The 15642-nt window shown below is 39.6% G+C and overlaps 1 protein-coding gene and 1 long non-coding RNA gene across 4 annotated transcripts in view; one reads left to right on the top strand and one right to left on the bottom strand.

Annotated features, from left to right (window-relative positions):
- The window catches only part of ANTXR2 (ANTXR cell adhesion molecule 2), a 111116-nt gene that overhangs the window by 56242 nt on the left and 39232 nt on the right, over positions 1 to 15642 (bottom strand). The window contains exons 10-12 of one of the 2 annotated variants that reach the window (XM_032186532.1): positions 3048 to 3126; positions 1643 to 1666; positions 260 to 355 (exon numbers count right to left, since the gene is read on the bottom strand). In XM_032186532.1, coding sequence (XP_032042423.1) covers positions 260 to 355; positions 1643 to 1666; positions 3048 to 3126 — 199 coding nt within the window. The remainder of the gene's footprint in view (positions 1 to 259; positions 356 to 1642; positions 1667 to 3047; positions 3127 to 15642) is intronic. The other variant, XM_032186531.1, reaches the window with a different exon arrangement.
- The window catches only part of LOC116488716, a 32764-nt gene that overhangs the window by 9090 nt on the left and 8032 nt on the right, over positions 1 to 15642 (top strand). The window lies entirely within an intron of this gene.

Here is a 15642-nt window from a genome sequence, read left to right as displayed (position 1 = left end):
TGAAGCTCGTCCGTGTGTGCAAGTCTCTCAGAAAGCCAGAAGTACTGCTAAAGGTGCAGTGCACAGTGTTTAAACTGGTCTCTTCTTCAGTTTATTGCCTGTCACTAATGAAAGAAAACTGCCTCATCAGATGGCTTATGTCACATGTAACCGTCCTATTACTTAAGCTATTTCCCATGGTATCTGTATTTCCCAATACAGTTTAGGTTATGATTGCAAATCACAGGTCCACTGAGTTTTTTTAAAAGTCTTTACTCACCACTTTGCAACAGAGGGGCCAGAACCACCAGAGCAGGCCAAGCGCCACCAGAAGTAACAGCACAAGAACAGCAATAAGTGCTGCTACTCCGCTAGACTGCAAAGAAAGCAGAAAGACAACATCAGTGGATGGTGCAAACAATTCCTCTCACTTGCCCCCAAACAGCCTCCAACTAGCTGATACAACCAAACAAATCCACTTATTTATTTTTTATTTTCTATTTACTGTCTCACTTTCTCTCCAACAGAGAAACTTAGCACAAAGGATCAAGATAGGTATCTCAGTCAAAATCGTATTTGGTGTAAGTTCAGTAACACCTTCCATTAGAGGCCTCAGTTCCACATGTTTTGGGTAGGTGGGTGGAATTTTAATGAATATTTACCAATAATCCATATATTCTAGTCAGGCTTTTATGCTTAGGATCCATGCATCTGGGCAAGTTAGTAATAAGCCATAGTATTTGTTCACACTGCATAGACTATAGCACACTAAATGCCTGTAGTAGTGGCATTTGAACCTGAAGCAACTGTCCTGAGAAATTCTCAATGACTTCTATTGCTTCCAGCAATGTCACTCTTAATGAGGAAGTGAGCAGCCCATCTGCAGCACCTCAAACCCACATCCTGTAGGTGCTTTTCGTCTTACCCTTGGTAGCCTGTGCCTCTGTGCCGGTTTAGAAAAACACTGAGAAACATGTCATGGTGACCTCATGAAAACAGAACTTACTTGAAATTCAGATGGAGGAAAAGGAAAGGAGAGACGTTTAGGAATCACTAATGCTGGAGTACAGCAAGCACAAGTGATTCTGCCAAAGCAAGCACAGTTGCAAGTGAAGCAGAGCTTTATCCGAAGTATGTGTAGGTGACCATGTATATACCAGGCAGCGAGGTTTACAAGAAACAGGTAAGATGCATGCCTCAGCGCGTAGGTGCAACACATTTTTTGTTTGTTTTCTCTGCAGCAATGTGTGTTTGCCAGGGGAGGCTGGAACTTGTAACTCTCGTATACCAACTAGCCATCAGCTGCTCAGCCATCAGAATTAGTGGAAGAATTCTAGCAGTGACCCATTTCTTGCAGTTGCCCATCTGCTACTATGGAAACAGCAGTTCTCCTTGTATGGAGCTCTCTTTGCTGCAACATGCATGAAAGACAGAAAAAAAAAAGATGATCAGAAGTTCCACTGTTTTTTCTGTCAGTGCACATCTGTATTCATTCTGTTTGCTGTTAGTTAAAACTTCTGACCACAGGGAAGCAATATAAGCAGAGGGAACAGTTATTTTGCTTCACCCAGTAATTTGGTATGATCTCCTTTGCAGCAATGCTTTATTTTTACCTATGTCAGCAAGCTTAGCAATCTTTAAGAGGGCATAGAGATAAACTTACTGCGTACTGGTTTCTCTGGAAGGACTAAAAAGGAAAAAGAGGAAATCCACACTCCTTAGGTTATCATGCTGAGAGGCTGCTTCGTTGTGCTTTGGTGTAAAATTGAACTGCATCCAAATGACAAAGAGGCGCTTAAGCAGAGAAACACAGTTTGGGGAGCATGTGTTTCTTCAGCTCTCAATTTATTCAGGCTTCCTTCCTGAAACTTAAGGGCTGAACTGAGATAACTTTGACTTCTATAGTTACCCAAGTGTTTAGTTCTAAAATGAAAAGAAAAAAAAATACTATTTTTTTCTCTTTTAGTTTAATTACCTATGAGTGATGAAAATACTGTTGGAAAAATACATGCTGATGAGCAGAAGGCACTGTTCTGTATGCTTCTGTGCCTGACAGGAAAGCTGCACGGAAGTCACACTACTCAGCTTCAATCTGCTCCCACTGATCCTACAAAGTGGAGCTGTGCTGCAACAGGACCCCAGGTGACTGTGTCACACCTGGCTCTTAAGACATTATTATGTTTATAGCGAGCAGGTCTCTAATGGCGTGGAAGCTTCCCAGTATTTTGAAAGTCACAGCTGCACAGTGTGGTACAGTAATTTGTTGTAATCTATTTAGCAAAGCACGATTTGCAGGCTATAGCACAACACAGGCACAGCACAGACAAGGAACACACAGACAGAGCCTGGATCTCAGGACAGAGCCAGCTGAGGTAGTGTGGGGGAGGAGAATTCCAGGACTTTCCCTCTGTGTATAGTTCTGCATATGGTCTAGATCAGCAGCTCCTGAAGCAGCTAGCAAAACAGATCAGCAGTAATGGAAGAAGAAACCCTGATTACAGAGCCCGTGTCAGAAAGCGAAGAGAAATCTCCAAGCCTACCGTATAAGACATGGCTTTCAATTATTATTTTTAAGTCTAGGGTGATAGGCACAGTAATACCTCACTTACATGGAATCCTGAAATAAAGATGCTCCTAACATAAAGCTGTCTGCCACCGTAATGGGAAGAATTAAATCGTTTTGTGTAACTGTAGAAAAAAAAAATTGGCTGTAACCCCCACCACGCACACTTCATCAAGGAATGCAAAACAGCTGAAAAACTTCCTCATTGAGTGTACTGGTGTTATAAAAGAGATTATAAGCATGTCTCAAAACCTGGAGAAAATTACTTAGGACATACATAATATGTATGCACTTAAATATTAAGAAATCTTGTATCATCAAATTCTGTATGTTCTGTATGTCTGCACAGGTGTGTTTTTCAGTTAGGTGGATTTGTGCATTCTAAACACCTAAAAGACCTGCCACGCATTGAGGTTCTCTGCACTGGGAAGTCATTCAATGATAAAACCATAACAGAAACTGAATTTCAGCATTTAGCGTTGAATTACATTAGCTCTTTACTTACACACTCTGAAGCAGTAATTGTTAATGAGCTGGACATGAAAGATTGCCCTTCATTCAAACTCACCAAAACTTCTAGAGTTCTAGAAAGAAAATGGAAAAAAAAATCAGCAGCCATAAAACTCAATAAAGGCACATACATGCTGTGGAGCTTCTTGTACATACAGACTGTGTTCAAAAAACAGAGGATGTGTTCAAAGAGAGAAAGATGGGAGCCAGTCCCTCGGAGCTGCACTAGCTGAGATTTCACAGAAATCCTAAAACTAACACGGTTACTTTGCATTACCATATGTAGACACCTCTGATGACTTTTCAGTGTTGATGGTATGTAACTGTTACAGGGTTGTACTTTGAGAACAACCCTGGGGCTTTCAGAAACCAATTTTTGGTAATTTCAAATTGAGCTTTCTATTCTTCAGTTTATGCTGCTTAAAATTGAATATATTAATAGCTTGCAGTGTCCCTCTGGTGTTGCGTCGATTAGTATTTAGAAATCTCAATAGTCTTCTCAATAAGCAGTTGAACAGAGAATATCCCTTCTCTAACATAAAATACCCTGAAAAGTTTTACATAAAATAAATTGCAGATCAACTGTAAAAATAACATTGTTTCATCTATTCCATAAACATTTCTTTAGTCATATGCAGACATTATGGATAAAAATGTCGGATAATTATAAATGGTCAAGACTTTCTATAAATAGTACATAAACACTGCATACAAATAGTATGTGGTTTACATTTTACAAATTAACCCTAGAAGAAAACAACACATGGTGAATGTTAAACAGAAGAAGACTCTTCAGCTTCTCTGGCTTGGATTCCCAAGATTCAGACAGTTTATACTTTGCATAGATGTAATTAAATAAAAATATAGATATCCATGAACTAAAATGATTAATCATTTATACTGTTCTTCTTATATGTCATGAATTTTTATTCTGGCACAAATGCTTTAGTCAATATGGAGTTCAAAGCTATTTTAACTAATTTGGCTAATTTCTTTTTCAGTTTTAGTAAAAATGAAGTAAGTTGCTTCTACTAAACTAATTTTTAAATGGTCTATGTTATGAATAATTGATCTAACAGAAAGAATAACTCTAATTTACTTCTAATTACTACGGGAGAAAGTGAACCAGAACAGATAAAATAAAAAATTAATTAAATTCCCTCCCAACTAACTAAATAAAGCAAACTGTGAAAAACTTTAGTTAGGGATGAATTTTTAAAATGCTGTGCTTTTTATTATCTTTTTATTTTCAATTTCTCACTTTGCCACTGTAATGAGAAATGATGTGAGAAACTTGAGCATGACAACTCTGCTTGGGTTTGACTGGCCAAACAATCCTCTGGACTTAAGTGCCAGAGGATTTCATTCCATGCTTTTGTTGAATGGAGAAGGACTTAAGTTTATGATGTGCTGCTGAAACACAGCCTAAATCCTGACAGATGTCCCTGAAGAAAATTGTAAGTTTAAACCCTTCAACTTTGTTGAGATTTGCAGATCACGAGCACAGTGCACGCAGCATTTTTCTGCCCAAGGCACTGACCTACAGCCCAGTAAAGTTACCGTGACTCTTTCCAGCATCACTGGGTCACATCCTTTTGCACTCTGATCACACCATGGTATTAACTAGGTAACTGAGAACTGAGAACTGAATTCAGTCGTTAAATCCAGAAGAAATCACAGCACACAGAAGTACTTCTGGATGGCAACTTTTCAGTTATGTTCAAATCCAAACAAGAAAGATTGTTCTCTTAAATGTTTCATTCCCCCCCGCCTTGTCTTTTTAAAGCTTGAGTTAGAGTAACACCACAGGCTCCACACCAAATTTTGGAGTTGGTTACACCCAAGAAAAGACGTTCATTGTGGTTGTGTTTCCTGACCATAAAGCCTATTCAGCCTTTATGCTTTTCCTGAACTTTCTTGTATAATGGTGGGTGCCTTCCCAGTGACTGATGCCTAAATTGGGATTATACTGCTTGGTTCAAATCCTGGTAGCACAGTAAGAACCCTTCTACAGTACACCAAGTAATTTTGATTTTTAAAATACCATACGATGTTCTTAAATTCTACAAATCCAAATGCCTACATATCTTGTACATTTTCATTATTTCCCATATTATTATAACTGTGTCTAAACACATTTTAGCTTTTCCTCAGCTCTTCTATCGTTGTTTGGAACCATTTTTCTAGTCTTTCACTGGGCAAAACTCCACTGAGATCAAAAATAACTGTGCCTGTGCACTAGTGAAGAACTCCTAGATTTGGCCAGGAACATCTGACCACAGTTACTGCTAGCTACTGGGGTCAAATTTCCAAACTGCTTTCAAATGCTTGCTTTTTCCCCATTTCATGTAAAAATAAATAAATAAATGAACACGAATCTTCGATTTCATATGGATTTTCTTCTGCTCTCTAACCAATTCCCTTTGCTGCTTGGCAGTATCATCCTTCCTCCTGACCAACTTGTGCTCTTAGCCAGGAATACTTTCTAGTACCTTTTCACAATGTTTTTTACCCTCTGGTACTTTGTTTATCTGCTCACCATGCTCCTACCAGTCCCAAACATAAGTGGTTGAAAAGGAAGATGCATGAGTGCAACAAAACACATTTAAAACTTTAGAAGAAAAGCAACGTTGAAGCATGTTTGCAGTATGGTGGCTGTACCTCTGACCGCTACTGATGTTTCATTTCTTTCTCATGCAAGGTTTGTATATGAAGGCCTACAAACACGCACAAGAAACAAACAAACAAAAAAACCCTGCTAGGTCCACTAGAAAGATAATATAGATCATTTCCTACAGCTTCTGATGAAAGGAGGCTCCCAGGCATCATTCAGACCTTTAGGTCTGAATTACTTATTACAAATTACTTATTTTGCAGCAGCGCTTCTTACACTCACAACCTCCACACTGCCCCTCTCCACTGACATGTTCTTCAGCTTCTCCTCTAAGAAAGCAAAAATCTCAGTGCCCATTGCTGCACACCCTGACGGTGGCTGTGTTAACTAACTCAAGTATCACATTTCACACTAACAGTTCCAGTGTGTAAAGGGAGAAAGCGTATCTTGGGAATTCCTGCACCTGCGACTAGGTATTGGGGTTTCTTGGATTCCCAAGGACAGTTCCAGCTTTCAAGAGTTAACATACAATCCTGTTAAAAAATGTCACTCTTTTTTTTTCTAATGTATTAGTGCTTGAATCAAAAGTGATCCTTTTTTCTTTTCCCTCCCCTTTGCCACGCAGCACACTCCCACTGCAATATATGCTATTTTCTTCAATTTACGTTCAGTTCTCTACAAACCTGAGAGCTGTGCTCTGGTTCTGTTCATTGACCTAAATATTGACCTGGGATTTAGGAGAAAGCTTGTGAGTAGGGATGTCTGTCATCTATTCTCTTCAGCAACGTGCCTGAGTTTGCGGGAGGTGGGTTTGCTGACAGGGCAGGGTTGCAGTGGCACGACCCTCTTTTTTGTAGCCTCAGTACACAACCACACTTACACACCAAGTAAATGACACATAAATGGTACCTGTTTGAGTGTCTGAATTGGAAACTGAGCCTCAAAAGTAGCACAAAAAATGGGGAGTTTACCCCTGTTTGTAGGAGGTGCTACTATCACCCTCTCCAGGACTGAACTCTTGCTGTCAGTGGGACCTGAAGATCTTATCCTCAGTCACAGTTATGCATCTTTACACCATTCCAGCAATACAAGAGGCCCCAGAAAAGGGCACTGATAGCATGCATGTCTAAATGAGAACTGGGCCCAAAGCTATAACTCCCACTGACTGCACTAAGAGCAGGTTTTGAGTCCCCGGTGCCGCATCGCTGCTGTCAGGCTTCGCATTCCCCCAACCTTTAGCTGTCAGCTGTTCTGACAGATATCCCAAGCAGCAGGCTCACTGAACACATCAGCTATCAACACAGATACAAAGCAGTAGGAACAACCAGTTTCTGTATCAACTTCCATTTTGATACACAGCTGCAGGGATAAGCCATTGGAGATTTTCAGAGGAGTTGATCATACTCGTTGAGTTCTAGAAGCTACAGAGTGAACTCATACAGATAATTATCTCATCTTCAAAAGGATGAACCTGTCAACATACAAAATCACTTCTGTCCTGAAATTGTCATGTCTGTAGGGTATAAGGAAAGCTTTTTATTCATTTCTTTAGCATCCACCTGTTTGGTGGGCTGTGTGTACTTCTGCTTCCTATAAACAATACCCCTTCAAATTTGGAGCTCAATAAAATGAGCACCCTGTTTCTTCTATCCACTCCTTTGTAAATGTCCAAGGGAAAGCCCTATCCACAAATACATCTATTTTAGTTAACCATTAACTGTCCATGTATGCAAGGCTTTTAGCTCAGTACTCTGCATAAACCGTAACTATTCTGAAAATAAAATGACATTCAGAAGTGATTACGGTTTTGGGGTGCCTTCACTTCCAATTGTCAGTGTTGTTTGAGTACTGCATTCCTTCAGTGATGTCCCGTAAAGCTCAGGACAGTTCAGAGCAGAATTAGTTGCTGTCAGCAATTAACATTTCTAAATCTTTGGACCTCTATTGATCCTTTTTTTTTTTTTTTTTTTTTTTTTTTTTTTTCCAGAGGCAGGAGCAAGACAGTTTAAAATGTTAAGAGACTGAAGTGGTTTCTTATAATAGGCTTAAATCACAGGTGAAGGAGCACCACAGATTTTGGTCAGCTGGTATAGGACCATACTTTCGGTCTGCCTGGTAAAAATGATCAGAAATACTTCAAAAATGTCTTCACAGGTAGTAACGAATGGTTTTGTAAGTGTGTGGCCAGATCTGCTACCATGTCTGTGAGTCACATGACTATAGCTGCAGTATACTAAGTACTTTCCAAATACTTGAGGAAAATTCATCCCTCCTCCCACTGATGTCTGTAGAGAGTGAGACAATTGAAGAGCAGAAATGCAGTGCTGGCTTGAGACCTGTGTTCAAGTCTTCACTGTGCTCACCTCACTGTGAATCTTATCACACCTAGCAGCACACACAAGGGCACATTTTTCCTGTAGTAAAACTAACCTTTAGACACAACCGTATTTTTGCAAGGAAAGGCTAGAATGATACTTTTTTTTTTTTTTTTTATCACCCCAGAACGCAAACAAACGCTGAACTCTGCTATGAAAGCTGCTGCAAAACAGAGCATCTCCTCAGGTCAACCCCGATTAAAACCCACAAAGAATCAGGAAGTGTAAATGTTGATGTTGCTGTGGCAACCCCAAAAGACATTCTTCAGCACCCCGCTAAAACCTCACCTCTGCTGTGTTCGTGGTTTATGCTGTGGGTTTAGTTTTGTGTGCATGGGGAGGGGAAGCGGGCCCTGAGGATAACCATCAGCTCTTCTAACACCACGCACAAACACCATGGCCTGGCAGCCAGAAGCATGAGGAGTTGGCCAGCTTCTGCGTGTCTACCTTGAGAAACACGATGGCAGGAACACGCCATCAGGGAAAAGCAAGTGCAGGCCTTCACACTGTTCCTCCAACAGCCTGCAGTGCCCAAGGCCAGCTTTTAGCCCAGGTTCTCCTTCGTATCTTGCGACTACTTCTGACACAGCACTTGAGTGAAGTGCAATCAAAGAGATGGCAAACTTGAGTTTATAAGCATGTGTAATTAGCACACCTATTCACAAACTCATTTGTTTTTTATGTAACACAGGTTTAACATGCAATTTGCCAGTGGTCCATGTTTTTAAACCTACTTCATTATAGTGAAAAAAAATGTGTTTTTATTTACAGTTCATAACCCTTCCTGAGTGTGGAAGGGATTTTCCTGTATTTTGTCACAGGCAAGTGTCACCTTGTGGATGAGAATCAATACTGGAAATACTCAATGTGACAGAGCTTTTAAAAATACTCTTATTTATGACCAAAGTTAACCAGAAGACTCTTGCAAGTTTAAACTGCATTAGCCACAGACCACTGACCATTCTAATAAATAATTTATCAAAAAAAATGTAACTTGAGAAGTCCCAACAATCCCAATTTGTTCTTTCCTCTATGTCCACTGCTGTTTTATTGATACGGAAGAGGAACTTGGCCCATTGCCATATGTCACTACAGCTCTGGTCTAAAGACTTTCATACCCTGTGAAATACAACTGACATTTCAATCCACAGTAACCTATTTGCAAAGTATTCATTTGCTCCTTACTTTATGAGCATCCAATAAAAGACTGCCATTTTATGACCCATTAAAAAAGATGAAAAAATTAAATAAAATTGTGAAAGACATTTGCTAGAAGTAATAAATAATTTACCTCCAATTTTCACGCACTGAAAATTAAACTGGCAACTGCTCAAAAAGTTATTAAAATTATGGTGACTAAAGGTATTTTAGAATCAAGTGCCAGCATTAAAATAGCTAAAATGTTGTACATAGTCAGAAGGAAAATAATAGATCTATGTATTTGAAAGGGTATTAAGTAGTATTTAGCCATGCATTCCATTAAAACAACTACTTCCATGAATCGCGTGTAGTTTTATTACACAGTTGATGTTGGTATGCCAATAGTAAGAGTGCATGTGTGTGTATAAATGCATCTATACATATCTACATATATGTACATATACAGAAATCAGACACTGGAAAATCAGTACCAGTGGCAGCAGAGGGGTTTGGTGGAATGCTTCAACTATTGTTTTTTGTACACCCATCACTTTACCCCTACATAATTTCTCATCCCCTGCACAACATTTTGATAAGACAAAGGGGTGCTAAGGTGACCATACTTTATTTTGGTCATCCAAAGGATGGGGAAACTGGAACCCACTGTGACCGACCATAGCACATACAGGTTTTTAACCCTTCACCACTTTTCAAAGAGGACCAAACATGTCCTGATTTGGTGCAATGTTGTGTTTTTGTTTGAAGGGAAAGCTCCATTCCCAAACAATCCTGACCTCATCTCAGCAGGTGGACTGAATACTTTTGTGCCAGGTGAAGTGGCCTTTATGATGCTGACATTATTTGCTGGGGATCCAACTAGTACTTAGGCATGCATTCCCACCAACCGAAGCACAGAAGGTCCTTTCACCTGTCATTGACTGACAAACACTCCAGGACTACAGATCTGACGCTGAGTCTAGGGCCACATCCCTGCAGTGGGAGGAGGCAGCGCAAAGCCAAACAGGAAGGTATTTCAAGCCCACGCTTCTGGTTTTGGTCCTCTTCCTAGATCAAAAGCCCCAGCTGCATATGGACACAGTAAGTTCCCTTGGAGCAGGGTTACAAACTTTGCTTGCCAAATGTTTTGTGCATTTCCCCTGTGCCAAGGGTCATTATGCCTAGGAAGCATAGGAAACTGTTTAATCACTGAGAATTTTACCGGAGACAGTTAATAATCTGCAGTTATGACACATGCTCACAATTGTTTTTCTCCCACAAGCCACACAGGCATAAAAAAATGAATACTTTTTTTTTTTTTTTTTTCCTGAGACCATCAAGACCTCTACTATATGCAAATCTTTATTGTATTGTTTTGTGTGTGTGTGTGTGTTTTTTGGTAAAAATTAGTACAAACTCATGTTAATTTCCTACTTCTTTCTTTGTGTAGCTTAGCACTGAAATTAAATCAAGCTACAACTGTCTTAGGATCCTCTCTTACCACCCCAGGACTACTTAGCTTTCTCAGCACAGTGCTCAATATACTCTCTACTTGGGTTTGGCTTTCCATGGGATGGAAGTCCAGAGGTACATCAGTATTTCACTGCTGGGAAGTGCTTGTGAATCTGAAAGAGCTGGAAGCCAGCAATGCATTAGTTGTGATCTCATGGAATCATGGGAACCTGCAGTAACAGGGTATGAAATGTCATTATTATGTTAAATTAGTCTATTAATTCAGCTCAGGATACTATGTCCACTGCATAATATTAAGCACTTAGTTCTGCTCACGCACTCTTTCTTAATGCTCTGGGAACACTGTGTGCCCTATTGAGGAACGTGAAGGACTGCATTAGAAATTACTACTGATCTTAACATCAGATCCATATGTCTTAGGAGGCAGTTAGCCTATACAATTCATTGAGGATGTTTCCATCTGTGAATAGTTCCAATTATAATCTAATTGTGTCAAACTAAATGTATTTCTAAAATATTTTCAGAAGTTAATATTTATACCAGACATTAGGCCTAATGTAGCTGTACTTCTGTTTTTCTCCTACCTGACTACCTAAGTGCATTTCTCTAGTATTTTTGTTTGTTTTTGTTGGTGTGTGTGTGTTTTGGGGGGCGATTGTACCATGTGAGTAATCAGTGATACAGTGGAAGTTGAGCTGCTTACATGACAGATAATGTTAGTATCAAATCACTGGGCTTAATTAGCCATGAGTAGATCTGTGCTGAAGAAGAATTCTGATCACCTGAGCACAGATGCTCTGAAATGAACACAGGTGACAAAAACCTGATTAATTTAGAGATGGCACCCTACCAATTAGGGAGCACAATGAAGTCACATGAGGGACGCAGGAAAGTTAAAAAGAAGCAAGCATGCCTCACTTTCCTGTTAATGTTGACTGTTGTTATTTCTGTAGCCTTTGAGAACTACTCAGCTACTGTGCTTAAGGAAGACAACAAGGGTTCTGGAAGCTAGCAAGCCAAATAAAGCCTTGTGATTATTCTGCTGGTTGGTGCCTCTTTTTGGAACTGCAGACTGCTGGTTCTCCTTCATCAAGCTCTTCCTAAGGTACAACTGTGCAACCAGTTACTGAGAGAGAACAGCTCACAGGTTTAGTGTGCCTGTGCTTTTGTATACAGAGGTATTATCTTGAATGTGAAGTATCATCGTCTTTTGGATACCTAATAATTAAGAAATTTTATTTAATTTTAATTTTAATCGCTCCCATTTCTCCAGATGAAGTGTTATTAAAAATAATATATCCTTGTAATAGAGCTTCCAGGCTGGGGCCAAGACTTCCAGGGTAGGTCCTTAAACCCATGCTTGAGCCTGCCTCACCTGCAAGCAGCTAAGTACTCATCAGGCAGCACTTACACTAATGACTCATTTTGTTTTGTGTCCAAACTAATCCCCTACTATGTTACAAAGATTATGGTGATTCTATTTAATTCACAGTATCAAATAAAGAAGGTAAATATGTAATTTAATTTGAGAGAAAACAGATGACTGTCAACAAACACCCTGGAATATTCATCCACCTCTTAAGTGACTCTTAAAAAATACTGTAAGTCAAATGCGAATTTGCATCTAATTTATGTTCTTTAACACATGTTTTCTGTACCTATGTGTTTCCAAAATCTTACATTTTTCAGACAAGGGGTAGTACAAGTCATGACTACGCCTTTAAATAGCAATTTGCAGCTATAGCTGCAGAAAAGGACAGTAATTACTACTTTCATCTGGTTCTCAGCTAAGTTTCACACAACTTCTATCAATACTTCTTAAGGCAAACAAATTAACATTCTGCTCAAATTAACGCACTTAGCAAAATGATGAGCTTTCCTGAAGGAAAAAGGTAATTTTGTAGGGTTATCTATGTGCTCTGGAAATGCACTGAAATTGACCAAGTGAAGTTCTGTGTGCACCTGATGTGGGGGGAACACCTGGTCTGACGTGAAGAGCATCCTTTAAATGTATATGCTTAGATGTCTTTTGTAATAAGCTAAGAAATTCTGGATATATTACCTACTTGATATTTTCTTTCCATCTGGTAAAAGGAATGCTGAAAGACAAAGGCTAATTTTAACTTATAATTGTTATCTGGTTACTAAATAAGACAGTGCTGAAAGGTTGCCATGTAGGATGAGCACAGCAGTGGTTCCTGGTTCTCAAATATGTGCACTGTGGGCAGTGTGGCTGATGGATGCAAATTGTGAGTCTGGGAGGTATTACAGTGGCTGTGGTGCTTTGTTAGGCCAAGAGTAAACTAGTAAGATTTAAAAATGGGTGCTGGGTTACATCTAAATACTAGCTCACTGCCTGCTTGTTTTTTAATGATTGTGGTGTTAGAGGGAAGTACAGTTGTGTAATCTTAACAATAAGTTAATGATACTTTTGTGTGGGAATGTAAATCTGCATATTGTTCACGCCCAGCCCCCACTTGCACACGTTTCCAAAGGCATTCATATGCCTCCTTTGAGAGAACTAATGATACTGTATCAGCTCTTGTTCAATTTAGATATTTATTTCATATTTGCTTGAAGAATCAGGCCAATGTTTTTGAAAGCACATTTAACTATACCATATGCCTACTTAAATCATCCCTATCAAACAAGTTGTAGGATGATGCTCTGGTTCATTCTGTGCTGTTTTCCCTTCCTTCACAATGTGTTTATGTATATTTATCCAATTTGTTCTGTTCTTCTTGCCAAATTGCAGGTTTGAGATCTCAGCTATGCAGGGGCAGCTGTGCTATTGTTGATGCCTTACAAAACAAAGGTCACAAACTGAGCCTGTATCACTACAACTAATGACAGCTGCATGCTAACCATGATGGCATAGCCACACAGAATGGGCAGGGTTCATGGACCCTCAGAACTAGGAATAAATCTTACCTTGCCCTTTGGTGAGCAAGAACTCAAGTTTCACTTTTAGGAACAAATTTTTGTGCAAATTAGTCTTTTGCTAAATATACTGCAGTTTAATTTATTAATTCCTCCCCTGTGTGTTGGGGGGGGGAGGAGGGAATGACTTGAAAACCCTACCACCACAAGGAAAAACCTTTTTTTTTTTTTTTTTTTTTTTTTTTAAAAAAAAAAAAAAAAAAAGCTGAGTTAAGAGGAATGATCCCTCTGCATGTAACTAATAATAGCTTTTCTCACTTTGGAGATTGATAAGAACTACCAGCTGTTCCAGCCTAGGATGCTATTGATGGCATAAAGGAGTCAGCTACACAAGATGATGTTTCCCTCAAAAGAAGGTTGTTTCCAAACCTAGCCCAGCAACTCCAAGTAATGAAACACCAGGGCGGGACTGTTTCGAATGCCCTTTGTTTGGTAAGAGATCAATCTGCAAGGCTTGTGAATTCAATGCTATTTGCCCCTTGGGTGGCCTGACACATTATTTCTTCTGCTGCCTTTCAGAACAGAAGCCAAGAGTCCAAAGTTATTTAAAGGGATGTTTCTTAGAGCTACACGTAGCTTTTTGAAATACTAAAGAAGAGGGAGCGTAATAGATGGAGCGGACTAATGAGATGAGGCACATGTCCATAGATCCAGCTCTGAGACTATACAGCTGGCTTTGAGGCTGTCTGTCTAAAGCTACTTCACTAGTGTGCTGTTAATTATTTAAAAGGGAGCACTGGGGAAACTACCATCACATCTGTCACCCATGCACAGGCAGAACCTTCACTCATTGCAGGACCAGATGTGTTTATTCGAAACAAATACTAACTAGCTACTTAATGGGTTAGAATTATTAGCCAGAAGTTAATTAGGCAAACGTACTAAACATCAGTCATCTTACGCAGCATCACTTGAACACTGCTGTACTACTTCAGAGCCCTCATAGACCACAGAAAAAAGGGGGAAAGTAGACATCCTATAGTGGAGCTGCAGTAAAAATACAAATCTATGGTATTTGATCACTGTGCATCAAATGCAATGCTTTAGCTAATTGATTTAACTAGGTGGAAAATGCTGCCTCTTAATACTGCAAATGTACTAGCATGTGGAAGGAAGCAAGTGGATGTTGTTTAGTACCTACAGGTGTCAGAGCAGAAAAGGAAATTAAATGTAAAAAAATTTTTCTAAGTACAGGCAAGTCAAACTTGCAAAAGGATGGCTTCACTGCTTTCACATGCATTATACATATCCCTGAAGATGCAGGCACTTGCATGGCATTCTGCCTGTGTAATGAGCTTCAAAACATGTCTGGCCTGTGTAAATGCTCATTTCCCAAGGGATAAACATTTAAAGCAGTTTTTAAGATGATGGCTCTCAGGTTCATGCCCCAAGAAGCAGTGGATGGAGTTACGATGTAACATGTTTTGAGGGGGAGAAATAGTTGGGATCCTTTGTTAGCAGCCTGCCATGGCAGCCATTTCAGAGAACACCTTTCAGCTGCTCTCAAATGAGAGCAGCTGTCTAAAAACCAAATGAAGTAATTTACAGGATGGAGCACCACAATCCATTCGTCTCCAGTGTCTGTTTGCTTTTGTGGTTCCATGCTCTTCCTCCTAAATCTGGTGCTGGGATTAATTAAAATAATACTTTTTAACTGGAAAACAAGGCTCAAAATAGCAATTTCCTACATGTACTTTAATGGAAACATCTTTAACTCAAAGCACCTGAAATAATGTGAAGGAAGTGCTTGTCTTAGAATTGAGAGGTTGTTTCCCATGGAGGCAGAGAAGGAAGGCAAGAGCATCAGTGACAGCCTGGGCATGAGCTCCTGGGCTTCCAGCTAGTTTCAGTTCTCTCCTACATAGCTACAGTAAATAACAATCAAGGCCCCTAAAGCACTGAGCAGCAACTTCCTGTAAACTGCAGTTAATTTTTAAACAGCCCCCCTGTGGTATTTGTTTCACTTTGAACTCTTTTTATGTGAATTTGTCACAAACTCCTAGGAAGAAATGTCCTGGATTTGGAAGTGTACTCCTCTGAGCAGGGCTACA

The sequence above is a fragment of the Aythya fuligula genome, chromosome 4, assembly GCF_009819795.1.
Source record: "Aythya fuligula isolate bAytFul2 chromosome 4, bAytFul2.pri, whole genome shotgun sequence".
Taxonomy (NCBI): domain Eukaryota; kingdom Metazoa; phylum Chordata; class Aves; order Anseriformes; family Anatidae; genus Aythya; species Aythya fuligula.
Note: the sequence above shows the minus strand (reverse complement) of the source record. Positions and strands in the feature narration are given on the sequence as shown.